Consider the following 27,921-nt stretch of genomic DNA (forward strand, 5'->3'; position numbering starts at 1 on the left):
TGTAGAAGGAATGTTCCACTGTCTTTGTACAATGTACTTCTCCATCAGCTCAGTTTGGTGAGCATAGCAATAAATTATTGGATTAAAATGGCCAGTACTGCATGCAGAGTTCGCTGCACTGGTGTCATTGTGTTTGATCCTGAAGACCTGAAGCCACAATTTCCCTTTGGGACCTTATCTGTCTGGGCTGACTTCCCCCAAGGACAATGTTTCCTAACTTTATTTAATTACAGCTACTGTGAGAGTCAGTCCATTTCAGAGTTTATTCTCAGAAGCAAATGCCAGTGAACATCCGTGATCGAAGAAGCCCAATAATTTCCTCTCAGGAGAAGGAACTGTTGTGTGCTCTGGGGTCCTCCCTTTCCCCTCGCCCTGGGCTAGCTCGCCTCTGTATTTGGATTACTCTGGATGGGCACAGTAGATTCGACACTCTAGGTACACTCAGCGTGGGGTGACACCCCACAGAGTCAGAGCTGTTTTCACCGTTTGCCCTCCGCAGGCACTCCCCCAGGGAGTGACGAACCTCCTGCTTCTTCCTCCGGTCCACGGAGCCACATCCTGCCAGCCCCTGGGCCGCTCGCCACTGCCCTCCTGTCTCTCCCTTGACTGGTCATCCAACCATTGCTTCTGTTCAGGGAATAAAGCTTTTAAAACTCAAATGTGGAAATAGGCTTATAAATTACTGTACTGAGACCATTTCTGTATGATGCTTAGAGAAGCTGGAGGCCTAAATTTGGAGGTTTTATTTGCAAATAGACACTTGAGTAGTATACTTATTTCCCTTAATTCCTGTGCTTCATTTTCCATTTTTTTGTAGCTTTTTCATTTATTCTTTCTATCATTTTTACCTTCACAGTCCTGTCCTTCTGTGTTTGTGTTGTTTTGTTTTCTATAAGTGTAACTTCCTCAAATTTGGTGGTTTTCCTTCCATTCCTGTTTGAAAGCATGCCTTTCCTACCTCCTAGCTGCTGGGCACTTCTTGCCCATCCTAACTTCCAGAAAATATGAAAACTTTCATTCCCAAATCAAGCATCATGGGGCACAAGATGGATAAACATTTCTGAAAATCTTGTCCCTTTTGTCTTAAGTTCCCCTAAGATACTTGTGACTTTCATACCCACGATGCTCATTTATATGTGTTTTTTCTCCAGACAGGAGTACCTAGAGTAGCTATCTTCAGTATCATCTTCATAGCACTGTATTACAGATTACAGTAAAGGTGCCATTGCGGTCTGATTGCTAAAGTGATTTGAACCAGTTACTGTAGCATTATGGAGTGTGAAATTGTACATGAATAAATCCAGAAGACAGCTTAAGAGAAAGAACTGGAAAAAAAAAAAATGAAGTCTGATAGATTAAAAAATATGAATGCAGGCACTCTTGGGGTAACACCCCTAAAAAAGTCTCAGCTACAGAAATTGTGTTGCTAATTTCTATATTGCCATTTGGAATTAACTTTAAAATTGCCAATAATAAAGATAATGAAGAGAGTAACAACGTGTTCCTGTTCCTATAGCATTTTTCAGTTAAGATCTTAAAGTACTTTGCAAAGAGAAATGAATAAATCCTCACCACAGCTGTTGTATATCAGTGATGTGCTTTTCTGAGCAATTTTCTACTGTCACTTATTAGCATTACATTTCAGAATAGGAGACCAAACCTTGCACAGGGATTTTGCTGTTGATGTAATTACTTTTTACTTCATAATTTTTGGAAATAGAGCTTATTTTTCTGAAGTCTGTCTATGTAACTTGTCTGTGTTTGTTTCACAGTGTAAAAAGCACCGCTTGTCCGTCGGCCATACAAACAGCTATGCTAAATCCGTTGTGAACATGGCAGATTTAGTAAGTATCACTCAACTAAATGTTCTTTTGCTTGTGAGATGAGTCACGTGATTCTCCTACCGAGAGATGCAGTTGTCAGTTCATGGTGCACCTTATAATAACATATCTGAAAATCACAAATTTTCAGCTAGAACCACAGTCAGCCACCTTTGTCTCACATAAAGCATTAGAGATCGTTTGTGGCTTCAGATGTTTATGTATCCCGCTTTACCCATCCCTTAAGCCTGAGTTTTAAAAAGCGTTTTAGATATGACAATTTTTAACACAGCGTCCCTGTGTTGACAGTCTGAAACACAGAAGACAATCTGAGATTAGAATGCACTAAAATTACTTTAGAAAAAGCGCATTTAAGTAAATGAGTTAGAATAGGGACATACAGGTGAATCATGTGGATTATATTTGTGGTGCTAAAATCAGATGAGCTGCTGACTCTTGCACCTGACCTCAGAAGAGTATTACTAGTAAAAGAAAAATGTGATTCCCATTCTTGAAAGTGTTTGATGTGGAGTATTAACCCCCAGCTGTTTTCATGATTCAGCCAACGTAAGGTTAAATACTCCCGTAGATGTGTATAATAGTGAAAACTGGTTTTATAGATCACTGTTTGGTGTAAGAGACCCCTTGTATGTCACTGGGGTGAGCTGGACTTTATAAAAGAGCCATTAATTCCAAATCTTTGAACTATTTGGAATAGTTCTGTAGTAAGTTTTAAAAAATCCCATCTCCCTTCTATGTACCTCTGCCTGTGTAAGACCCGCAAAGGATCTTTTTGCAGGCTCAGAGTACCAGTTGAAGAATTAGGCCTAATATTTACTTGGTTTCATGTTTGTTTGTTGGTTTTAAGGGAGATAAAATCACCTGGGAGAACCTAAAGTGTGCTGCAACAAGCTGTTTAGTTATGTAAAAAATGCAAACTATTACAAAAAAGGGGTAAAGCTAGCTCACCTTTATTCTATTTGACATAATATATTTGTTCATTCTGTTAATGTACTAGATATATAAAGAACAACTTAACACCAGGATAGTATTGGTTGCCATGGAAACCTGGGCTACTGATAACAAGTTCACCATATCTGAAAACCCCTTGGTGACCCTACGTGAGTTTATGAAATATAGGAGGGATTTTATCAGAGAGAAAAGTGACGCAGTTCACCTTTTTTCGTACGTAACCTCGTGTGATGTTTTATTACTGGGTTTTTTCTTTCCTTGGGGGTTGCTTATCACAAGTGGCTGATGCATCTCCTTTCTGTTGTGTGTGTAATCCACGATAATTCAGAAAATAATGTTTCTGATGGGGAGGTGGGAAAAAGTTAATGCACAAACTGACTGCCAGTGCAACTAGAGGTTTGACTCTCAGTTTTAACATACTAAGCCTGAGCTGCATGTGTTGTAATCCTTAATTATTCTGTGCAATTACCTACTCTGCAAGTGCAGCTGCTTGGAAGGTGATGCATGGTTCCACCTCAGAGGTTGGCTTCTTTGGCAGTAGAGCATGGACAGCCCTGCTGTATTATTTAAAAGCAGAACACTGGTTTTGAAACCAGTGCAGTTTCCTGCTTAAAAAGCACTATGGCCTGCTTTACTTCATTCCATGACCTGCATGCTGCAGGGTTACTGGAGTGTTTCAGTTCCTTGAAATAGTTCGTTCTCCAGAGAGATATGTGCTATAAGAAGAATAAGCTGGAAGGAATGTTATTTTCTCTAAACCTCTTAATTGTTTTGAAAATAAGATCGATATAACAAAATATATCTACAAAAATAGAGGAGAGATTAATGGCTGAGATTTTTGATCCATGTGGCACAGGCCAGATGAATTGTTTTGTTGGAGTCCTTACCCCTCTCTGCTAACTGTTGTAGGAGCCTATATGAATAAACCTAACCTAAACTCCTCACTTTCACATGACTTTGGTAGGGTGCCAGGATACCCAACACAAACAGCCACCCTCAGAATTTTTGCATATGCTTAATTCTTGTCATTGATTTCTGCCTTGAAGAGAGCTAGTAAGATCTGCAAGTGGTCCTTGCAGATTTTGGGTTCTCTGTGTCTCAGTTATTCATCTGTAAAACGGGAATAGGATTTTCTCACATCCTTCATGTATCTTCTTTGGTGATATTATAAGGTCTTTGAGGGAAGTCTTGTTCTTCTTAATGTTTGTGGATCGGCTAGGACAAAGAGGACGCTGTGTACCCTGACTGGGACTCTGTGTACCACTGTGATGCAAATTCCTGTGCTGTCTGTAACACTACCACTGTTATGGGAGGTCTTGCGTTCATAGACTGCTTAGAAGTATCAGTTTCTGAAATTGTGTCTGTGAGTAAGACATGGCCAAGTTGGGAGGTGAGGTTGACTGGTGTGATGGTACACTGGTTACAAATGAATTTCCACCTTCAGCACAGTTAGCTGAGCTATTGTATTGTTCCTTGTTGTTTTTCAGTTTGCCTTTGAAAATTTGGTGGAGCTCAGGTGGATCAGTACTCTGAAGTGGAACAGATTATATTTTGTCTGCTGTAACTGGCAGTCACCTGTGCTGACGTGGTCAGCACCAAAGAGGTGATTAGATTTAGCCTTAGAGTGCATCTGTCCTCTGGACGAGATCAGCCGCAGTTCCAGGGAGTTTTCACCTACCTCTGCCTCAGGGAGCCACTAACGCATCTCCATTTGAGTTTTCCACATCAGCATTGCCCGACCAGACACGTGTCTTTTTACTAGTCCCCCATGCACTGCCAACGTGCTGCCTTCTCCTGCACTGTCTGGAACATGTGCCAGCGGAGGTCACTTACTGCAGCAGTGTGTTAGTGAACAAAAGGCTGGTAAAAAATGGAAAAAACTCCCCATATTCTTATGCTTTCTTATGTTAGGTAGTCTGAGAAGGAGGAGGGAAGATGGTATAACTTTTCTGGAGACGATTGGTCATGAGAGGTTTGTGAGTGGTTATCTGTTTTCCCCATTTTGTTTTTGCATAGTTTGCAGTGTAGAGGTGGCAACCAGCATCTGCAAATGCCAGTTTCTCATTTGGAAATCAGAAGGGTGAATACTGGGGTTGATAGGTACGAAACTCATGGGCTGAGCAAGGTAAACTTTATTTTCCTTTTTTTTTTTTTTTCCTGTCAAAGGGGGAGCCGATTTCAGAGCAGTCGGAGCGGTGTAGCCCACACTGGTGGAATCTGCTCCTTGCTTAAAGGCGGAGGTGTGAATGAGGTAGGTGGGGTATGAGCAAAAAGCGGTGGAAATTTATCTGCACAGAATTTATCAGCACAGACATGTTCCTCAAATATCTTGCTGCTGCTTTGCTGATCCAGGGTTTTTAGTGCAGCTCTACAGAAGGGATGTCTCAATGGAGAGTGATGAGCGAATAAAGTCAGATATGGATTCAAATACACTTTTCAGCAGATTCTGCAATACCCTGTCATTCATACTTGCAGCAACAATGGCAAGAAAGAAACAGGCTTTCTCTTACTTAACTTATCCATAAACCAGTGTTTAGTTTTCCTCACTTGTCCATTATCTAGCTGCTCTGAGTGAGAATCTAACATCGTGCATCTGATTTTGCCTTTCATTGCTTTGAAATGAGAAAAGCTTCACTTGTATCTGAGGTACCTGTGCACAACTGATTACTCTTTCTACCTTGCTTGTTTCTTTCAGTTTGGAAAGCCAGACCTAATGGCAGTTACCCTGGCACAGACCTTGGCCCAAAACATTGGCATTTTCTCAGACAGAAGAAAGCTTCTCAGTGGTAAGTTTGTTTGTTTTTCATTCTCTCTCAAAAGAAAATAAATGGTGGAGGATTTTATCAGTGTCTCTCTGATAGGTGTTTTTTGCCCATGTTTCTAACAATGTTGGAATATTTTAATTTTCCACTTCCATATTATGTGAAATACCAGGACACGGAGAACAATAGGTGATTAAAATAATAATATAGTTTTGAAGTTTGCTGATGACACCAAGCTGGAAGGAGTGGCTGACACGCCAGAAGGCTGTGCTGCCATCCAGAGACCTGGACAGGCTGGAGAGTTGGGCAGGGAAAAATTTAATGAAATATAACAAGGGCAAGTGTAGAGTCTTGCATCTGGGCAGGAACAACCCCAGGTTCCAGTATAAGTTGGGGAATGACCTATTAGAGAGCAGCGTAGGGGAAAGGGACCTGGGGGTCCTGGTGGACAGCAGGATGACCATGAGCCAGCACTGTGCCCTTGTGGCCAGGAAGGCCAATGGCATCCTGGGGTGTATTAGAAGAGAGGTGGTTAGTAGATCGAGAGAGGTTCTCCTTCCCCTTTACTCTGCCCTGGAATATTGTGTCCAGTTCTGGGCCCCTCAGTTCCATAAGGACAGGGAACTGCTGGACTGAGTCCAGCGCAGGGCAATGAAGATGATTAAGGGAGTGGAGCATCTCCCTTATGAGGAAAGGCTGAGGGAGCTGGGTCTCTTTATTTTGGAGAAGAGGAGATTGAGGGGTGACCTTATTAATGTTTACAAATATATAAAGGGTGAGTGTCACGAGGATGGAGCCAGGCTCTTGGTAACAAACAACAAGGGGTAATGGGTTCAAACTGGAACACAAGAGGTTCCACTTAAATTTGAGAAGAAACTTCTTCTCAGTAAGGGTAACAGAACTTGGGAACAGGCTGCCCAGGGAGGTTGTGGAGTCTCCTACTCTGGAGACATTCAAAACCCGCCTGGACACATTCCGGTGTAACCTCATCTAGGTGTTCCTGCTCCGGCAGGGGGATTGGACTGGATGATCTTTTGAGGTCCCTTCCAATCCCTAACATTCTGTGATTCTGTAAACAATTCAGTATTGAAGTGCTTAGTTATTGGATCATGCATACTTGTGTGGCTTATGTTCTATTAAAAAAAAAATAAAAAAAATTAGTATATTGAGTAATCAAACACTGCTTAGGTGAACATTGTTTTCAGGCATTGTAAAGACAGTATAAACTGCAGAGATACATCTGCCCTTAAAGGTTTTTGCAGTTTATGTGATTTTGTTTTCAAAAATGTAGGGTGGGCTCTCTATGCTAGCAACATGTTCAATATTCATTTTCCAGCTACATATTATTAACTTGACATAGGGGCAGGGTAAAAGTGAAAATGGTAATGGTGGTGGTGGTTCCGTTTCTTATGGCTGGGCAGAAGGGCAGGACATGGTTTTGGTGGGAGGGGGGGAGAATGCAACTGTTGGATAGAGCCTTGTTTCCTTTTGAATTGTACTTTAAAATGGAAGCAATCAGCTTATGTTCATGTATTACAGTAAGACAAATTGGATTAAGATAAAAGTATATATACAGAAGTGGACACCAGTCACCATTTAGAAAGCGGAGGGCTGAGAGCAGAGCCAAGCGATGCCCGGCAGCCTGGCAGGGCAGCGGGAAAGCCGCGCGGGGAGGGGAGGGAGAGCAGAGGGATCGGTACAGCTGGATCCTGCTGTACTGCCTTGTGCTTACAGACTGTATTATGCATTTTTGTATGCTTTTTTTTTTTTTTCCAAGTGAAGATTTCTGTAGTCACATTAGCATAGCAGTAGAAGAGAACTAAAAAACTAGAAGAAGGCTTAAAATGATTCTTTTTTTTTCCCTCTGAATATCTGGGAATCAAATATCATGACACAGGAGAAGGCAGGAGAGCTGACTCATTACTGACAAGTGCTGGAGGCTGATGCTGCAGTTACCCCTAACTTCACTTTAAGAGAAGGAAAGAAAAAGACATATCTTCAGAGTTCAGGGTGGCATAAAATCATAGTTTTTGAAATAAAGGGTTCAGCAAGCACTGATACACTTAAGCTATGGTGTGCAATAAACCAGCAAATTATTATTTTCAACTTGTATTTAAATATGAAATGGAATTGACTACAGTATACTTTTTATAATAAGAAATGTATTATTTGAATTTGCACAAACTGAGATATAATTTTTTTTCTTGTTGTCAGGTGAGTGTAAGTGTGAGGACACGTGGTCTGGATGCATAATGGGAGACACAGGGTAAGGCGTTTTGCTAGAGAAAAGTCATGTCCTTCATGCAATGACATAAAGGAAAATATTGAAAATGTTTGCCTTTTGTGGTTAGCAGAATATTTTCTGTGAATGATTTTTCAGGAAGTAAGGTGTTAGCTGCCCAACACATGCAGAAAAGACACTCTCAGAGAAATGTGAGAATAAGTGAGTTAATGAGAGGACATGTGGGGGTTTTTGGTGACCGCTGCCTTAACTCACAAAGCACAGGGCTCAGCAGCCAAGCCAGGTTGCTGCAAGGAACCAGAAGCATGTTTAGCTTCATTTCTCTTGCAAGTGTGCTGTTGATTTGTGGGAACAGACAATGACACATCTTAATTCTTGAAATCCTGTTATCAAATTTCTTACGTATGTGTCCTTTTCAGTGTTTCTGTTGGAATCTTTCACCTATATCTGTAATTTGTTATCCCCTAGTTTGTATGATAAAGTTAGAAAAGCTGTTCCCGTTGGAGGCTGAGTATGCTTATATCCATATGTAATGTCACTGGAGAGATTTTATCTAAGGACTAGTGAATCAACACATTTTTGCTGCTAGATGAAATTTGAAGCTTTTTAACAAGTGCATTCAGACCCTAATTCTTCATATTACAGGCTTGTCTTTTGTCATGTGTATGAATTAAATGGTAGTCTAGTTTTAGATATAGACAGTACTCTAAATGTTTAAATTAATTTTAAACTGACCTGCAAATTTTCACAGTAACTTTGTTCAAAACAATTTCGAACAAAAAACGATATTTCATTCAAAGCTCTTTGGAAGTGTGAATATGTGCCTTTTTCACTTTGTCTGCCTAAAAACATAATAGATATGATTTTTCTGATTTTTAGTATGTTAAAAAGCCCATCTGAGAAGCATTCTTGGTTCTTGAAAAAGTGATTACTTATCTAATGGTCTTTAAATTCTTTATCTGAAGTATAAACCTTTCAAATAATTAGATATACAAAAAAGCTTGTATTTATCTAGCTTATTGATGAAGATTGATGAATCCCACATTGTCTGCTAATATTTTTTATCCAGTGATGAGCTAATACAGGAAAACCCTTGAGACTTGAAGCATAAGTACTTTTATGACTAAGGACCTAAATAAAAAGATCACTTAAGTTACTTTGGGAAAAATTATTTCCCTGTGGAAAGGATCCATGGAAGGTTTCTCTGCATCCCCTGGTTTTTGGGTAGTGCGCTGTGCCTCAGGTGGTCATTCTGTACTTGAATGAAATTCATTCAGGGGAACACATGAGAGGGGGAAGCCGAAATGTTAACTGATGTTTGTTAGAAGCATGTTTTAAAATGGCATAATTCTGTTATATAAAATTTCTGGGGGCCAGGAGAGCAATTTCATGTAAGGGGGGAATGAAACATGAGAAATCTTTGTCTCCTGTTGTGTGTGCGGGAAGAAATAAAAGTATTTCTGAGATCAGGCCCGTTAGCGGAACAGGGAATGTTTGTGAGAACTACACACTGTGTAATAAGATTTATGGTATTTTGCATGAAATCACTTAGTGAAATGTTTTAGACCTCTCGCATTCCATGAGCTCTGTGTAATTGTTGAAATTCTTTGTCATTTACTAAAATTATTTACAAATTGGTGTTACAAGCAGATAGTCACTCTGATTCCGAGCAGTGTGTTTTTGTACTTTTTCTGAAATATAACATTATATTTCACCTCTTATTTAAAAAATAAGTAAATATAGTATAAAAAGCACTATAGAAAGTAATCCTGCTATCTCTTTTCTGTGCAGGTATTATCTTCCAAGCAAGTTCTCCAAGTGTGATATTGAAGAGTATCATGAATTTTTAAATAATGGAGGCGGAGCCTGCCTTTTCAATAAACCAACCAAAGTAAGCATTACCTTATTATTGAGTGTTATTTCTGTTCTTTTTCCAATTTAGATAAAACCAAGAAGAATGAAAATTATAATGTTGGGGAAAAAAAACCCACACCTGTAACTTTGCTATTTCTGGTTCTTTCTAAGTTTTCTGGTCACATGTATGTCAATGTAGCTGATTTTAGTTCATAGGAAATTATATTTAAATAAATTTGTAATGTATGGTTTCATGTCCTGCAGAGTTCCAATAGACTTTGATCTAGAACCATCCATCATGCAATTTGTTCTGAATATTGTAAATATAGTATGTTGCTGAATTTATTTGCTGAGGTTTCAAGTGTCTTGGTAAACTTTTGCACAGCTTGAATTCTAATTTGTTTTGAACTGATGTCTGTTGGTACAAATCTCTGGAAGTTGTCCCTTTTATTTCACATCTGTCCCAAAATGAAGACACAGCTCCCAGAGCCTCTGCAGGGGATGCATGGCCATGCAGCCCTGTGGCTTTGCAGGCACCAGCAGTTGCCTGGGGTTGTGGAATTCTCCCTGGTGGAGAAAGCAGAGTTTTTACAGTGGCTTTCAGAACAGAGTTTGAAAACTGGGACTAGTTTTTCTAAAGCTGGAAGAGACAGATCAAGGGCGAAAGGCCCAAGGAGTAGGGGGCAGACACTGGGAGATCCCATTGCTGCTGGGTGCCCATCATGCTCCTCATTGCCCAGGTGCTGCCCACAAGGTCTTCCTCATGATCACCAGGGTCTGTCATCCCCTGAACTGCGTGTCCTGGGGGAGAAATGTCTGGTGAGAAGTGCTCAGATCATGTTAACCCTGTGTCAGCTCCTTCCAGGCCAGTGCGTGTGGGTGGGCACAGCCTTGCCTTGTGTTGGGTAGTCCCCCATTTGGGGAAGGTTGGTGAATTTCTGCTGGCCCCTGGTCCTCTGTGCCACTGTACCTCATCTCATTAGCAGAGTGCATCACTCCCCTGAAGGCTTTGGGGTGGGAGAGCTGCAAAGGTATTGGGACCTGCTTGAATGACTGGCCCATACACTCCGAATTTTCCTCTATAAAGAACAAAATCAGAACAAGTGGGAATATCTATTGAGATAGTATTCCTTTTTTCTTTGCTTGTCTTGTCTCAGTTTTGGCCTGCTAAACAGGTATATTCACATGCAGGAAGATTAAGAGATGCAAATAAAGATTTGAAGATATGAAATGATGTACTGAGAAATTTGAGGGAAATAAATACAAAACTGGACTAAAGAAACTCCAGCCAAGATGCAGGTGCTTCTATAATGGAGGATTTGCAGCAGGGTTTCAGAATATTCCTGCTCCACTTATTGAAGCATGTTTTAAAGTGTAAAGTAATCAGGATAATGATCTTGACTCATTTCTATATGTGATTAATGTTCTACTCTATTTAGTGTCTGTCTTTCAACAAGCAAAGGACAGAGACTAAGGCAGAAAGACAGTCCAATGTGGAAAAAAGAGTTGATTACTGAGATGGTCACAGATGTAAAAGGAAAAAATCAATCCTGTAGTGATGCATGTTCCTCCTGGAGTGGCTGAGAAGTGCATCTTCTGACAGCCACAGAATTTCAGTTAATAATAGAGAGAGGTAGACAAGGCAGCAAATCTGGATAAGCTGTCTGCTTATCTCTCAAAGATCTCCTTTCATGAAAGAATGTATCACTTAAAGTGGAAAGAACTGTAATTCAATAAGAAGATGTCAAATTTCCCATCCTTTAAAATGCATTTGCATTTTGAAAGTCTGCTTTTTCTCCATCTCATTAAAGGTGGAGAGAAACATTGGTGGTTTTATTTCTTTGCTGAGTGGATTCTTTCCATAGTGTAATGTGTCTTACTTGGGCTTGTTTTAGCAATTAAGTTCATTTACACATCTGTCACTTGGAAAAAGAACCCAACAGTTACTCTCATCCCAGTTTAGATTTGCAGCATTTACAATTTTTTCTAATGGCATATGGAAATGTGAAAGTCAGATGTGGAAGCCAAGGTTATTTATACTGTTATATGTGTTGTTGTTTGGGTTGATTTAAAGTTACTGTCAGTGGATGTCTGTCTAATTCATAAGGCTGTCGAATACCTGTTTCCTAGCAAGGGTGATGAAACACAAACTTACTTTTGCTTTTCAAGAAGTATGAGATAAAGGAAAGCTGATGTGACCAGGTGCAGTGTTCAACAGCACTACACTGTAAGATCAGCTGTGATCTGGAAAATTACATCAGTGATTGGTGGAGTAAATTGGGCACACGCCCTTTTCAAATTAATAGATGAATTATATCGCTTTTTGGGAAAAGTTATCCAATTTGCTTTTCATGTTTTTTATTCCATTTCGTAGTTAGCTGTCCCTATGTACTGCAGCAGATTGGCCAATTGTTTCAGGGCAGGACTCTCTGTTATTTCCATCTACTTGTCTGTATTGAGCAGCACACCTAGAGATAGCAAAGAAGACATCTGTAAAAATATATAGGAAACAAGCAGTTTTAACAACTCTTTAGTAATTCTAAAAGATAACTGCTTGCTTACATTTAATGTAACATTCTAGATATGCATTTCATGCTGCAGTCAAATTTCCATGTCAATAGGAGGATCTAGTAATAGCACATCAGTCTTGTGCCACAAGCCTGGGGCTGGTTTGTGGCACAGTGAAGTATGCTGGGTGATGCTCCATCCTGTGGGCTACTGGCAGAAAGGCAGCAGCCAGATTGAGACACATTCCACACCATGAGCAGTGTATTTGTGCAGATGGCTCATAAGCAGAGTGGTTTCTGGAATGATCCCAGTTTAATTGGAGAACTTGGAGGACAATCTGCAAAATTTTATTCTTGGTGACACACTTAAATGCCTTCTCGTTTATGTAATAAAAGCTACCATTATGTTTTCTTATGCCCAAAGGAAAAAAAAAAAAAAAGAAAAGAATTACCTTTAGAAATATTACGAAACAGGAAACAATGAAACTGCAAAGAACAGAGTATGTCACTAAAAGAGAGCATAGCATGGGGTCCTATGTAAAAAATGGTGACCGAATCTTGCCCCTAGGAAAGAATTCTGTGAAATATACAGATGTAGACATTTTAAGTTACAGTTTAGTGTGGGGGATGAAGGGAAAGGCAGGAAGCCTCACCAGCTATACTTTCTCATCTGCCTGTGACACATGCTTATGGAAAACGCTGGCAGTTCCCAACTGTGGTAGAGAAAAAAGAAAAAGCATTTGACTACAACAAAAACCAACAAAGAAAGGCAGCCTCTCCCCTCTCCCTGCATTTCTGAGCCACATGTTCACAAAGGGTGAAATTTTTAGTGGCTATTCCTTCTGAAGGTATAATGCAGGCCTCAACCTGTGACACAGTTCTCATCGCCTCAATTTAGAAAAGCAGCAATTGCAACTCCTGTGACAATAATGAAACTTTTTTCATTTATTGTCACACCTTTTGCTTTTGATTGTGGATTCTGCTCAAACTGAATCTGCTGCAAAAGTGGCACTCATGCACAGAAGATGCTATGTGGCTTGGCAATATTTCCGAATTAGTTCACAGTATTATTAGTTCTCTCTGCATTTATTTGTGTTTCTAGTCTGCTTCTTCCTGAGTTGTAGGTACTGGCTTTTGGTTAATGTCTTTGCACTGCTAGCTAAAAAAAATGTTGTACAGAGTAAATATGACAATGATTACATGAGGAGAGACATGCCCTTTGATTTCTGATTTTGTCCTGCAGCTTCTGGATCCTCCAGAATGTGGCAATGGCTTTGTGGAAGATGGAGAAGAGTGTGACTGTGGGACGATAGCAGTAAGTGCAACGTACTTTAAGATAGCAGCTAAATTCTCTAGGACATGGTGCTGCCCATCACTGCTGTTAACATGAAGTGGAGGAAGACAGGCAATGTTAACATCTTTTGGCAAAGAATTAATCATTTCTTATTTTTTTCCATCGTATTTTCTCAATGTCAGCCAGCTTTTTTTATCACCACACAGATTTGGAAGAGTAATAGTAATAGCTACCCATTCAGAATCAGACCTTAAAAGATGTTAAGGAAAGTATTTTCCTAGATGGGAACATGCCTCTGGTCAGTGTTAAAATGTCACTATTTAATGATTGGCACTGTGAAGTTAGAAAAATTGTTTTCTGCTGCAAACAGCAGCTTCATGCACCACAGTGCATGCTTTTTTCTGCCTTTGGGTGCCTGAAAGCTGGTTAAAAATCTGTTCAGGTAGCCTGCTAACATGAGAAGTAAGAAGAGAGCTTGGAGCTCATCTGCTTTTTCCATGTATTCTGTTATAAGTGTGTGTGTTCCTCAGGAGTGTGCCAGCGAAGGAGGAGAGTGCTGCAACACCTGCACGCTGACGGCGGGATCCCAGTGCAGCAATGGGCTTTGCTGTCGCAAGTGCCGGGTAAGGGTGGTGACCTTTACTGCAGCACCCTAGTGCTAATGCATCCAGGTGCTATAGGCACCGCAGCATTTCTTTTTCCTTGCAGACCTTGTGGTTCCTTTTCTAATAGTTTACCTTTAAAAACTGGCTGAAAAACGGTTTGTCTGGGTGGATTCTCTGTCTTTTAGGCTTGGCTTCTTGGGGCAGGGACTGTGATCAAATGCAGAGTTGAATTAAAGCCTTCCAGTTTCAGACAAGTTTTAATAAGGTTGAAGTTCCACGATGTTTCATTAGATGTCCTTCTTTAAATATATGCATCCTTACCTGTGCACTGTTCCCAGTGCCTTATGTGTTGCTCTGGATTTGCCCCATGAGACTGAATGGGAACATCATACCACAGAGCACCTGAGAGTAGGATATAGTAAAAAAAAACCCCAAAGACGCAGCTAAGAGAATTGTTCAGAAGTGTTTGTTTAGACACCTGACTTCAGTTTCAGTTAGATCTGCCTGTTTCTCCTTATGTTTGAACTGAGTAAAGGGAATCAATCGAGCCCTATGTAAACTATAAGGTATTCTTCATAATACATCAGTAAATAGTAAAAGGAGGTTTAGCCAGATCTTGGCTGTAAGAGAGACCAGCTAAACGTGACTTCAAATAGTTGTTTATGCTCATTTAGTAATGATAGTGATAATTATTATTAATGTTATTAAAACTGTGGTGTACTATCTGTGATATTTTTATCTTTGTCTGTGGGCATTTGAAGGTTTAATTTCCTTAGGAGGAATATCAGTAATAACTGTGAACCACATTCTTGACTTTGTGCTCATTTTAATGTTAAAAAAAGAAAAAGCACAGACTATGCTGGAACAGATCACATTTCCATAAGCACATTCATTTTTTTAATGTAATATATTAAAAAAAAAAGCACATTGCCAGTGTGGGTGAATGTTGTTCAAGTTTCCAAGTCACATAGGCGCCATACTAAATACTCAGAAAAAAAAAATAAGCTTCTTTGTACCTACGTTATTTTTGCAAATGAGACAAGAATTTACATACAGAGAGATGAGGGTGAGCCAGTGAAGAGAAAGGGAAAATTTTGCGAAACATGTGTCCCTAGCAGGTGTTAATCAGAACAACAGAAATTTGGGGTTACCTTCCCCTGTAATATCCTTCCTGAAAGCAGGAGTGAAGGAGGGATTGCTAGGAAGACATGGTGCCTGGACATCCCAGCACCCTGTAGTGTCTCTGACAACACCACTGTCCACATTTTTCCAGAGACTGGTAGGAAAAAGATAAGCTGAAGACTGAGAAGTACCAGAGTCTTGTTCTTCCACCAGTGTATGCCTGTTCACACCAGAGTTAGCAGGTGTCCCCAAAAATTATGTGAGCATGCAGATCTGGAAAGAAAGTCACAGAGCTGCAAAATGAACTGGTTATTGCAGGCTTAAGAAAGTGTTCAAGGAAAATCAGGAGTCTGTATTATGTCCATGGCCAGACACACTAATAATTGCCGCTAATAGAATGTCTTTCTGCTTTTAAAGGTCTTGAGACTTAGCATAGAAGCCTTTAACTAAAATACCTATGTTAGGTCACTGGTAAATTTTTAGTGGTTAAATATCTGCTTACTTTGAAAACGGTGTCAAACTGTACAGAATTCAGTACATTTTTTAATAGTTTCTGTTCTGCAACAGTAATGGGGCATTATAATAACCATGGTGTTTATACCTAGAGTTTTGCAGCATTCTTCATCCCTACAGAGAACAACAGGATCCCTCTCCCTGTTTTATAAAGAGTAAAATAGTCACAAGACGGCACAATGACCTGGTCAAGATAATGCTGCAAGCCACTGCAGTTTTGGTTTGATAAACCCCAGGGGTCCTGTGTCCTGGGGGAGCGCTTATCTTGCTGAGCCCTGTGCTCGGGGCACCTGGCAGGGGGTGCCAGAGAGAGCGGCACCACTTGCACCAGTAAATGGCCGGTGGCTGCAGTGGTGCAACATCTGCACCAGGTAGAGTCTTCCTGCTTCTTTCAGCATATGAGTATTTCCCATTTTTTGTTTTAGTTAAAACTGTAAGGGATCATTGCATTTAAGGCGAGATAGTGAGAAACCAAGGCACTAATTTTCTGTCCTTTTTTTTTTTTTTTTTCCAGTTTGAACCTAAAGGAGTTTTGTGCCGAGAAGCAGTGAATGATTGTGATATTGCAGAGAACTGCACAGGAAATTCCAGTCAGGTGATTTTTATATCTTCAAGAGATGAAAAAGCTCCACCTGTAGTCTAAGCCCCACCTGCAATCTCTCCATCACTATGAATGTTACTGTTTTGTACAGTAAAGTGTATAAAAATTATACTGAACCTGCTGATACTGAAAAAAAAAAAGCATGATACTGAAATAATTTTCCATATGACATTTGTTGTATGCTTTGCTTTCATGCTTGTCTGATCTATGATGTATTAGTTATTTTCTCTTTCTATAGTGTTCTCCCAATATTCATAAAATGGATGGATATTCATGTGATAACAAGCAGGTAATTAGTACTTCAATTTGTTTTACATTCTTTCTGCTTTTATAGATTGCTTTTTGTAGATTTTGATTTAAGGACTTTGGAAGTCACCTGGGACCATTCTGCTGACATTCCTGAGTTTTGGGTCTCAGTTTTATTTTGGAGATGAGCATTTATATGAACAGGAAGTAGGATGACATAATAGTTGCCTCAGTAAAACTCATGTGATAAATCTGTATATTGAACAAATACATATTTTGGAAAATCAAGTTATTTGAAACTTTTTCTGTGTCTTTTCTTTCTTTCCAGGGTATTTGTTTCGGAGGAAGATGTAAAACCAGGGACCGACAGTGTAAATATATCTGGGGTGAAAGTGAGTGATTGTTTTTGTTTCTAAGTTGATTGTCATTCATGTGGCTTGAAAGATTATCCTAGCTGAGAAAAATTATGGAAGAGACATACTTCAAACCATTAAGAACAGCTTGGTCTATATGTCCCTCCCCCTCTTCCCTCCTCATTTTGTCTTTCCATCCTTTCCCAACTCTTTTTCTAGTGTTGGTAAACTTACTGGTGATTATTCTGGTCTTAGGTTTACCTTCTCATTAACAAGACCGTAGGAAGCCTATACTCGTACTTACTCATTTATTCCAGTGGCTTCTGGACATTTTGGACTAATAAACCTTGTCCAATCTGAATGAAATCATAAAACAGTTCTGTGGTGCCAACATAAATCTTTCAATTGAGAAAACTGTGCGGAGTTTCACAGACTGTTGGTACTGCAGTTCACAGACTGGGGATCCCTGCTTGCTTTGAGTGTGCATCTTCATTTCCAAACACCTGGCTTTTTGTAGTCTTCATCATCTTAGAAGAGATTTGTTTCTCTTTTTAGAAGTGACAGCTGCTGACAGGTACTGCTATGAGAAGCTGAACATTGAAGGGACTGAGAAAGGAAACTGTGGAAGAGACAAGGACTCCTGGATACAGTGCAATAAGCAGTAAGTTGATCCATTTAGGAAACAACTGGTGTGACATTTTTATCCTTGATCTAGTTCTTTGCTGGCATGAAGAGGCTCAAAAAGCCTCTGTACAGAACACACTTCAGGCCTTCTTCTGTGGACCTTAGTGCAGGAAATTCTGTAGGGAGAGGAGATGATGTCTGACAAGAGAGCACCATCTGAGCTTTGGGAGCACTTGGACCAAGAGTAGTCTTCAGACTCTTGGTGAGGCTTAGCAGTGCAGGGGAGAGCAGCCTGTGGTTTCTCGTCTCTGTGGCATTCACCCTTTAAGCTGTGCCATTGCATTGCTAAGTTGGGTTCAGTTTTCACCATATTGTAACCCTCCGCATATTTTCCTGCAAGTGGCTGCCTAAACCATTGTTTCACATTCTGTATTTATGCAGTTGATTATTTCTGTCTATTTCTGAACCTTTCTCCAGTCCTCATCAAACCACACCCCGTTTTTTCAGATGAGTTCTCCATTCTGTCAATACCATTTGAATTCTTGTCCTGCCTACAAGTGAACTACTGTCCTTTCTTACTTTTTTGTGCAGATTTGATAACCTTACTTTTGTTCCTTTACAAACTCAGGAGTAAAAAATATTCAGTAATATGGGAGTGGCCAGACAGTGCACAAGTTTCCACACATGGGTTGTAAAGACCCTTCAACAGCTGAATTAAACTTGGAGTCTCTAGTTCTCTTATATACGTGTCATATGAGAGTTTGCTTAAAGCCAGTAAATAGTGCTTCTGCTGTAGGGCAAGTTACTGTATCTTAATAGAATATTAAATCAATTTGATGTGGTTTGTTCTTGACAGCTCTCTGCTTGCTATTACTCGGAACATTTTGATAATACATCTTAAAAAAGACACTCTTCCCAGTCTAAGCTCCGAGGAGAATAATTTTCTTGGGAAACAGGACATTATTTATGGGAGTTACTGCCAGTGGGAGAAAAGCAAAGAATAACAAACATGTTACAAAGCAAGCGAGGAAAACCGCTTTGTTTTTCATTGGCCGTTTTCCTTGATTTTTTTTTTTTTTTTTTTCAGTGGGTATCTGTTTATTCTCTCAATGCAGGGATGTGCTTTGTGGATACCTTCTGTGCTCCAATATATCCAGTGTGCCCAGACTTGGAGAACTCGATGGTGAAATCACATCGTCAATCTTGCAGTTTGGAAAGGTCTACAATTGCAGGTAACTGGAAATCCTGAAAACAAAACAGAGATGATCAGTATCCATCTTGCATGGAAAAGAAGCTTTCTCATTCCTAAGTGGAGAATGACTGTTACCATTACAATATTCTTCTTATTAACACATAACTGTTATTCTAGCTCAACTTTTGTTGAGCTTCAGGAACTTGGCTGCATGTGGGGATTACAGCTGTTTTGCAGTCCCCTGTGCGTAGTAGCCGCTTTCACCTGTAGAGACATAATGCTTTTCTCTGGCCTTGTGATTTTACATATTTTGATGTTTGTGAAGTACTTAATGTACTCAAAATACTTGGACATATGCCTGCACTGCCAAGGCTAACTAGCAGCTTAATACATTACCATATGTGATTTGAATCCCAGTTATAGACCTGTTGTGTTCTCATAGCCTCACACAACTGTCAGATAAAACAAAGTCCTACAGAAGTAAACTCAATGTTTTATCCAAGCTAGCTCTTACCCAGGACAAATGGTATTTGTTTTCGCCATTACATTTGTTTGGTGTAGATATACTATGTTTTGGTTTGTTTCACGTTAGGGCCAGTGCTCAATCTGGGCATTGTATAACGCAGACAGAAATGAAGGCAGCAGCCCAGAGCCCAGTTTCTCAAGCAGTCCCATCTAATCAGAACACGTCTCCAGGGTCCTCTTGGTTGTCTTGCAGTGGTGGCCACGTGAAGCTCGATGAGGAGACTGACCTGGGCTATGTGGAGAATGGGACACCGTGCGGGCCGAACATGGTGTGCCTTGATCATCGCTGCCTCCCCATCGAGGCCTTCAACTTCAGCACCTGCCCAGGCACCACAGACAGCCAAATTTGTTCAGGACATGGTGTATGTTCTTGTACTGTTTAATCCTTTTTTCTGTTTTTGCTGAGTATCTGGCATTATGTAGTGTACTAGCTAGACCTTTCAGGAAGCCAGCAGCATGACTCTAGAAGTTTTTATACTGGAGAAGTATTTGAAAAGGAAAAGAGGAGGAGGCACATAAATAAACATAATGCATCTTAAACAATGAGTCACAGTAACTATGCATTAGTTTGCAAAAATTTTTTCAGTTGATTCTTCTACTGTCACTTCTGCTAACTTGATTGATGTTTCCTCAGGCAATGTGCTGGAGAATATAAAGGTTTAAGAACTGAGAAACTTGGGTTTCTGTGCTTCCAAGTGCTCTTTTTAATTCTGTCTGTATTATGTCATGAGCCAAGAATGTTCATAAAGGTTTTGGATTTTGTTTGCTGTGAGTTACTTTGCTCAGGACGACAATCAGCTGGCTCTTGGGTAGTGGCAGCATCTCTGCTTGGTTCACAGCCTATGGCTTTTATGTGGCACTGGCAAGTCCCTTTGTCCCTCACACAGCTTGAAACAATATCCAGGTCCCTACAGCTGAGCTGAGATCAAAGTTCTTGTTCTCTTATAATGTCTTTTGTCTTCTACACTACACTACAGTGTGTAATTAACCACTTAATCATATTTAAAAAAACCACAGAAAATCATTGAGGTTCAGTCTCTCAAAGCGATAATAAATGTCTCTATTAAATAAACATTACATTAAATATATTAATGTACTTAATATATATTTGTATATACATATATACTTACATATATTTATATATAAGGTATAATAATACATTTTATACATTTATGTCTAATACATGAATTAACATTGGGGTATATTACAAGTTTTTTGCAAAATTTTGCAGGCAGACAAAATCAGTCCTATATGACTGTACCTATACTGTCAGTATTAACTGTGGGAACAGATTAATTTTATTACATTATTCTGAGCTACACTTTTGGTTGCAGGTTTGTAGCAATGAAATAAAGTGTGTCTGTGATCGATTCTGGGGAGGAGATGACTGCAGTTCTCGCATCAAAGATGACATGTTTTTTGATAAAGATGCCATCAATAAAGGTATGTTGTTATAATTTTTACCAATAACTGGAAAAGTTCAGGTTTGAGGAAGGGTCATTAAGCAAAAGTAGATCTCCAGCTCTTTCAGTGAGCATTCAATGCAGCATTAGGAGCCTCATTTCCTTCTCTTCCTCCTGCAGCAGAAACACTTGGTATCCGTGAATAAGATCACAGACCTGGGGCTGGATGTGAGCAGTGCCACTCACAAGCATTTAGTGCACCTCTCAAGACTGGTACCAGTGTGTCCAGTTGTACCTTGCTTGTCCCAATCATCTGGTTGCCTTATTAAATATATTGATAGATTAGGACAAGCAAGAAGTTACTGGGACTTTTCACATCTAGATGGAAAGGTAGTGTTACTTACATGGCTGTTTTTTATTTGAAGAGTCAATTTTTCATTACGTGGCACAGAAATTTTAGGTTTTTACATTTTTTGACTGAAAGTTTTCATTCATCTTTAGGCTTGCATAAGAGAGAAAGATATTGTGGAAAAGTGAGGGTGTGAATATCTTCATTATAAATCCTTGTGGAGGGACAGTTTTACCATGTTCAGAATGTCTCTTTGGTTAGTTTCTTCAGTTGTGGCAGGGATTTGAGCAAAAACAAATAAAAAAGTCACTTTTATTCCAATGTAGGCATATATTTGCCAGGCACGTTAAAAGGGTGTAAGCTACAGTAGTTTAATAGGGATAGCATTATATTGGCAAACCTGGCACAACTTTCCCATGTAGCAAGAGTTCAGTTAATGGAAACAGACATGGAGGTCAAAGCTTGATTTACAAATGATCTTGTTATGTTCATGCTATACTTCAAGATTATATCACTGGTTACGATTAATCAGCCTAGGGAAAGTTGTCCAGGCAGGTTTTTGAAAGACAGTACATTTACTGTTTTTTTGATATTTTTCTCCTAAAACCCTGTATATTTTTCCCCTTTCTTTTGTTTCCAGGTGTTGTTAGCACAAATATAATAATAGGGGCTATTGCTGGCACCATTTTAGTGTTGGCTCTCGTTTTAGGAATAACTGGTTGGGGTTACAAGTAAGTAAATTGTGTTCTTCTTAATACTGTTAAGATATGTTTATTTCATCTGATAGCTGATTATGTTATGACAAGAACAATTAAAACATAATGTAAAAAAAATCTCAGTTGGATTATATTTATACATTTTTATAGTATTGGCATTTTTCAAGTAGTTCTTACATGTGTATGTGGTGTAGGAGAGCTTGATCCAGGTTTGAAATCTATTTCTTAGTTATTTCTTTTCTCTTTTCATAGATGATCAGATTATTATTTTACTATATCTGACAAAGGCAATACAATAATAGAGTACGATTCAACTATAACTATATCCTAATGATGAAGTAAATTTAGCAAGATTAATGAAGCATTTAACCATAGGCTTCCTTAAACAGATGTTTATATTCAGTCACCTTAACCCGATATTAATTCAAGCATGTTTTTTGGTAAAAGAGGTCGATCTGTAGTTTGCAAATAAGGTGCAAGTGCTCTCCTGGTGTAGAGCTGTTAGTGCTCCGCTCGCTAAGAGGCGAAATAGATTATTTTAACCTGTTTTTTTTTTTCTCTTTTTGTGAATTTCTTCTGAAAAACAGAGTGATTGAGGTTTTTTGCATGTATTAAAAAAAGATTCAAGGTACTTACTTTGTCACTTGTGTTTGACTGAGGTTGGCTCTTGAAGTCCTTCCTCCACAGGTCCTGGCTGTGCTTGGAGGGCAGGGCAGGTTCAGACGTGGGCAGTGCTATAGCTGGGACACAAGTTTGGCATAACAAACAGGCAAATCCCCTGCTCGTTTGTCAGACTGAGGGCAGCTCAAAAATACATAAGAAAATAAGCACTTGGAAAAGAACATTAAGATTAGGACAATAAAAATGTGGCTTATGCTGTCATGGTATATCACTCTCAGCTTCTGGCAGTTATTTGAAAATCTAGACTTCTGTTTTGAGTATAACTCCAAAAGTTAAGGGCTCATTTTGAGATTACGTCCATCCAGTGGGATCAGTTTTTGGAGGTGGAGGGCAAAAGTGCGGCTTTCACTGGCAGCATCACAGTGAATAGACTTAAACTGATCATGAACTGCACGTGAACTCAGCACTGACTTTAGCTGTCAACATTAATGTATTTTCCTTGTTTATTCTGATTTAGTGTATTTATGTTTATTTCAGGAGCATTTTCTATGGAAATATTTTGAGCAAAATTTTCATTCTGCATACCTTATGTTTCTTTTATTGACCATATATGCCTGCATACTGATAACTCCTTCTTTCTTTCTCTTCTCTTTTCTTTGTGTGGAAAGAAACTACAGAAGACAGAGGTATGTGATAAAAGTAATAGAATGTATATTATAAAGTTCTGGAAATAGTTTTTCTTCTCTCTTGCTCATTTACATGCTATAAAGAAAATAAAGTGATGTATGATGATATTTTAAAGAATATTTCCTTGAATATATGAATTTGATATTTTTTTCTATAAAGGCATCACTTGAAATCTTGATTTCACTGGACTCAGTAGTAAATATAGTGTTTACTTCAGAGACAGACTATTTTATTCAGGAAAACAGGAGAATATTTCCAATAAGACAGACTGAAAATCTGCTATTGGAGATGAAAGTGTTCTTGGGAGGCTGAAAATTGAATAATTAATATTAACATGATGTTCAGGAACCTTTTGAGACAAATTCATTTCTGGAGCTTCTTTGCAGTTAAAAATACAATGCATTTAAATTGCTGTGCAAATGGAGAGCTCATTTCTTCCCTCCACCCTGTTCGACTGATTTGTAGCTAGAGCACAATCCTGTCTTCAGCACAGGGCTGAGCTTTCACCCCTTCATTATTGTGGCCAAAATCCGAACAGTTCCTTGTGACTCAGGTGTGGCTCCTGGAAGACCACCTCCCTTCATCAGTCCCTGGCAGACCAGTCTTCTGGAAAGGAGTTGACTCCTTCGTCTCCCAGTTCCCCCCAGATAAGAGAGTTTCTCAGATTCTCCTGTTTTCTGCCTGTATCACCACGTCCTGGTCCAAGCTGCTGCTTTGTTTGTTGCTGGTACCTATTGTGCCTGTTCTCCATTTCCCCTGACTGTGTAAGTGCTTTCTCTGCCAGGCTTAGAATACTGGTAAAAAGCAGGAAAGCTCCACCAAGTGCTTCTTTGGGTAGTACAAGGTCAGATAGGTGGCAGGAACAGTAACATGGAAAATGCAAAGCTATTGAAGTTGAGCCTTATGGAGAGGGTAGCTAATGTCACCCAGTGCAATCAAGGCAGAGTTTGAGCATTTGGAGCTGCACAATGGCATGTGATGTATCTACAAGCACTGACTAACAGGTCATCGAGTCACTCTACTATGGATGTTTCAGTGTTGGCTGAGGACAGAGAAGCCAGAAGTTCAAAATACAGAAGGAAACCGCCCCATACATGTTTGTGTTAGAATATTAATCAATCCAATGTTGTCAAATCTCCAGAAATTGGTATATGGACAGAGAGCTGTGAATATGCGGTCAGTCTGCGGCTGTGTCTGTGGGCATGGACAGAGTGGAAACCAGCGTAAGCGAAATTATGTACATTGACTTCTAAATAGAATAATTTTGGTTATGTACAAGGAGCGTTCCATAAGTCGAAAAAACAGACATCCACCAGAGTTTCCAGTGTCCTTTTTTTTTTTTTAATTCTTTACAATTAGTCTTTGAATAAAGATGAAAACAAGCCATTGAGGTATTTCGAGCATTACATAAGGAATGATATTTGGTAGTACTAAGCAACTGAAGTGAGTAGACTGAAAATAATCAAAAGAGCAGATTAGCAAGGATTCTGCCAGCTGGGATAGTGTGGCTTAAAGGGCACAGTTACATGGGAGGAGTAATTTCTGATGGGGTGGTGAGAGCACAGTTTGCTGGAGGAACTCTGAGGAGCAGAGCTGAACACACTGGTGTACCTGCTCTGGAACAGAACAAGAACCAGGACTCAAAACGTGTTAGAAGAGATAGTGTGGAAGTACTGCATTGCACTAATGATTTATGTGCCATATACTTCTATATTTTAAATACTTCAGGAGCATTAGAAATTCAGATATGGAATGAAAAGAGCCCAGCTCAGGTCTGTAGTTGGACACAAGTTGAATGTGAATCAGCCTTCTGATAAATGTGCATCTTAATGAGGCAGACTAAAGCAAAAAGGCCTTGGAAAGTGCAAGGCTGAATAGATAACTAAGCTGCTGGTATTACGATATAGGCAACTTTCAGAGTAAGTACTTGTACTAGGGAGGATTTTGCAATTTGGAACTGTGACTGGAATATTTGCACAGCAGTTTTTCTGCTGGCAATGAACTCACCATCTGTAAAAAAGATGCATAATTTGATTAGGACTTTCTACTGCATAGATAGTGTCATGCACCAAACCCGAGCTTCTAGTGATGGAAAAGGATGTGTGTGTCATTCTTTTTATGCGTCTTGGCAGACTGAGTCTGTTGTGGTAAGTCTGTTGTGAGAAGCTGAGAACCTCTGACGCTGGTGTGAGGTCCCCTGCACAAGAGAACAGTAAATAAACTGGAGGGTATTTTCATCCTGAGGTCTAAACAACTCAACAGGTTGCTATTCTTGGATTCAGTAATGATCACAGAAATTAAGTGGAAAGCATCTATCTCAGAAGGAAAAAACCATTCACTTTCCTGAACCCCTTTTTGATGCAGGTGGCATTCAGCTGAGGCTGCAGTATTTATACTGCACCTGGGGATGCTTTTCACAACCAGAGTGATGAACCATTTGAAACATCTGAACTTGGTTTCCAATGTCTCAAGAACCACAGACTATTCACTTTGAAAACTATGATCAGAGTTTATCAGCAAAATGTTTCTTGTTTTCCCATACCAAAACCACATAATCCACTTTTCTGCATATACCAGAAGTACGTGGGAGTTTTCTCTTAGATGGTTGAATTATTTATTAATAGGTATATTGTGTGTGGTTAAGTTTCCTCATGGATCAGTAGCCTCGCCTCTTTCTTTTAAACTAATTTTTGTGCATGTTTGTGTGCATGCTGATGCCTGTCACGTTTTCTGACTCTACGATGTTTATTATACTTTAGACAAATACCCCAGGGAGATTATGTAAAAAAGCCTGGAGAGGCCGACTCTTTTTATAGCGACATGCCTCCTGGAGTCAGCACAAACTCTGCATCTAGTTCTAAGAAGAGGTCTGCTTTTCTGTCGCATTTTCAGATTTCTACCTGTTCCATCACCCATTATTCCATTAGTCAGAACATTTCATTGTTTTGCAGCAGGTTTGATTCTTTCTTCTTTCTTTGTGGAATGTTTGAAATAGCATCCTTTATCCTTTGATTACTGATTGAAATATCACATGCCATGAGCTGCTAATTATTACAAATAGGATGGAATAAACAGTTTTCCATTGTAAACTGATTTTCAGTGAATCAAATTTTCATCAGCTCCCTGCTTGAGAATTGTTTTCAAGTAGACGGTAATAATTAAATTGTTGGCTCAAAAAAACCCCAAACAAACACCAAAAAAAAAAGAAAAAAACCCACCAAAAAAGCCCCCACAACACAAAACAAACCAAAACCAAAAAAACCCTACAATTTTTTAGATCATGGTCATGTAATCAAAGAAAAGGAAAACTGTCTTGCTTCAATAATATGTATAAAGTGTTCAATATAAATGCTATTTTATATCTCTGTTTGTCAGTGTCGTTAATTCACTGAGTCGACCTAAACTTCTGGATAATATTCTTGCTGTCTCACATTAAAGATGACGGTGCTTGCATTTTTTTCCGCTTACTAGGCTAATACTAAATGGTCATTAAGTGTTATCTTAGAAAATTATCTACAAAAACTTTCTGTAGTTTTGTGCTTACTATTATGAGTAACGGAGGAGACCATTAGATTTTGTCCTTGATCAGATTTCATGAATTCCATTATTATTCTGGTTACTTAAGAAAAAAACAAGAACATTTTAAAATGGAAAATTCATTGAAAAACATCGAGAGTCATTTGTTAATTGCTTAGGTCATTAGGTCATGATGCTCACCATCCCTCTGCAGTTTGAGATCCTGTAATTATGAAAATCTCCAATTTACAAGCCCCATGTCGTAGGAAGGATAGACAATGCCGAACTGCTTCATGAGAAACCAGCAATTCTCAATTCTTGTCTTGCTGAGAAGTCTGTAACTGTGCAGTTGATGAAGTTATTTCAAAGAGAGTGAAGAGAAATGTATGGAAGGGGATACATTTGCAGTGACATTTGCTGTTTGGGTGTAGCAGCTTGATCCTAAAAACAACTTCCTTCAGTCTGTTCTAATGAATATGTTATTAGGAAAACTGTAATAGTGATTGATTAAGGATTTAGATTTTTTTAAATCAGCTTTTTAATGTGTGAGTGGATATATTATTTTTTTCAGGGAGCAAGCATTAATCTTAAATGATGCACTGTTTGTGTTGGAGAATCTTTTCTCATTCAGATAAAATTTTGAAAAAATACTGGGAAAGCAAGTTTTTGTAGCTTTTTGTAAGCAGTTTCAAATACCAGTTAAGAAAAAAGTTTATTTTTAAATGAATGTAATTTAACGTGTTTCTTCTTTCATGTAGTATCTGTGTTTATTTTCATACTTCATTTCTTTCATGTCTCTGTTTATTGCTTGTTCCAAAAAGCTAATGGTTTCTAAGGTCTGTCTGTACTAGAGAGTTTTGTTGTTCCCCACCACCAGTTCAGGTATGTTGTGCCTCTTTCAAGTCTGGAGAAGTCTGACAAAAATTCCATTAACATTGTACTGACATAGTCCTTCTGTTTGAATGCCCAGAGTGCTATTTCCTACCTTCCAAGCTGATTTTGATTTGCTTTGTGTGCAGAGCGGGATGGCTTCTCTTGGGAGATGTCAGGGTGACTGGGCCATTAGCTGTCTGGGCTTCTCTGTGCTGAAAAGCACCATGAAGTGTTAGTTTGTATTCAGAGGATGTTCAAGGAGTAAGATGTGACTTTATGATAACACTTACTATTAAAAAATAGCAAACACCAAAACCAGTATATAGCAAGATGTTTATGAACCTGAAAATAGACCTTTAGGAGAAGAAAATGATTAAAAAATCTGGATCTGTTGATTCTCAGACCTTTCATGCTGTAATTAAGTTTGAATTAATGAAACTGTGGACCTACTTCAGCATGGCTGTGATTAGCTTGGTCTTCTGGAAACTGAAGAGCATCTCTCAGATGACTGCCCTCCAAGGAAA

At 39.2% G+C, this 27,921-nt stretch overlaps 1 protein-coding gene across 14 annotated transcripts in view; it reads left to right on the forward strand.

The window, feature by feature from the left end:
- The window catches only part of ADAM22 (ADAM metallopeptidase domain 22), a 132,067-nt gene that overhangs the window by 85,003 nt on the left and 19,143 nt on the right, over window positions 1-27,921 (forward strand). For 6 of the 14 annotated variants that reach the window (XM_065050979.1, XM_065050981.1, XM_065050984.1 and 3 more), the window contains exons 10-27: window positions 1,773-1,844; window positions 2,839-3,005; window positions 4,959-5,043; window positions 5,488-5,578; window positions 7,769-7,820; window positions 9,588-9,687; window positions 13,401-13,472; window positions 13,982-14,074; window positions 16,206-16,286; window positions 16,531-16,581; window positions 16,867-16,930; window positions 17,447-17,552; window positions 18,631-18,747; window positions 19,426-19,594; window positions 20,567-20,675; window positions 21,625-21,715; window positions 22,990-23,007; window positions 25,768-25,962. In XM_065050979.1, coding sequence (XP_064907051.1) covers window positions 1,773-1,844; window positions 2,839-3,005; window positions 4,959-5,043; window positions 5,488-5,578; window positions 7,769-7,820; window positions 9,588-9,687; window positions 13,401-13,472; window positions 13,982-14,074; window positions 16,206-16,286; window positions 16,531-16,581; window positions 16,867-16,930; window positions 17,447-17,552; window positions 18,631-18,747; window positions 19,426-19,594; window positions 20,567-20,675; window positions 21,625-21,715; window positions 22,990-23,007; window positions 25,768-25,962 — 1,733 coding nt within the window. The remainder of the gene's footprint in view (window positions 1-1,772; window positions 1,845-2,838; window positions 3,006-4,958; window positions 5,044-5,487; window positions 5,579-7,768; window positions 7,821-9,587; window positions 9,688-13,400; window positions 13,473-13,981; window positions 14,075-16,205; window positions 16,287-16,530; window positions 16,582-16,866; window positions 16,931-17,446; window positions 17,553-18,630; window positions 18,748-19,425; window positions 19,595-20,566; window positions 20,676-21,624; window positions 21,716-22,989; window positions 23,008-25,767; window positions 25,963-27,921) is intronic. The other 8 variants (XM_065050980.1, XM_065050985.1, XM_065050988.1 and 5 more) reach the window with 2 other exon arrangements.

The sequence above is a fragment of the Columba livia genome, chromosome 2, assembly GCF_036013475.1.
Source record: "Columba livia isolate bColLiv1 breed racing homer chromosome 2, bColLiv1.pat.W.v2, whole genome shotgun sequence".
NCBI lineage: Eukaryota > Metazoa > Chordata > Aves > Columbiformes > Columbidae > Columba > Columba livia.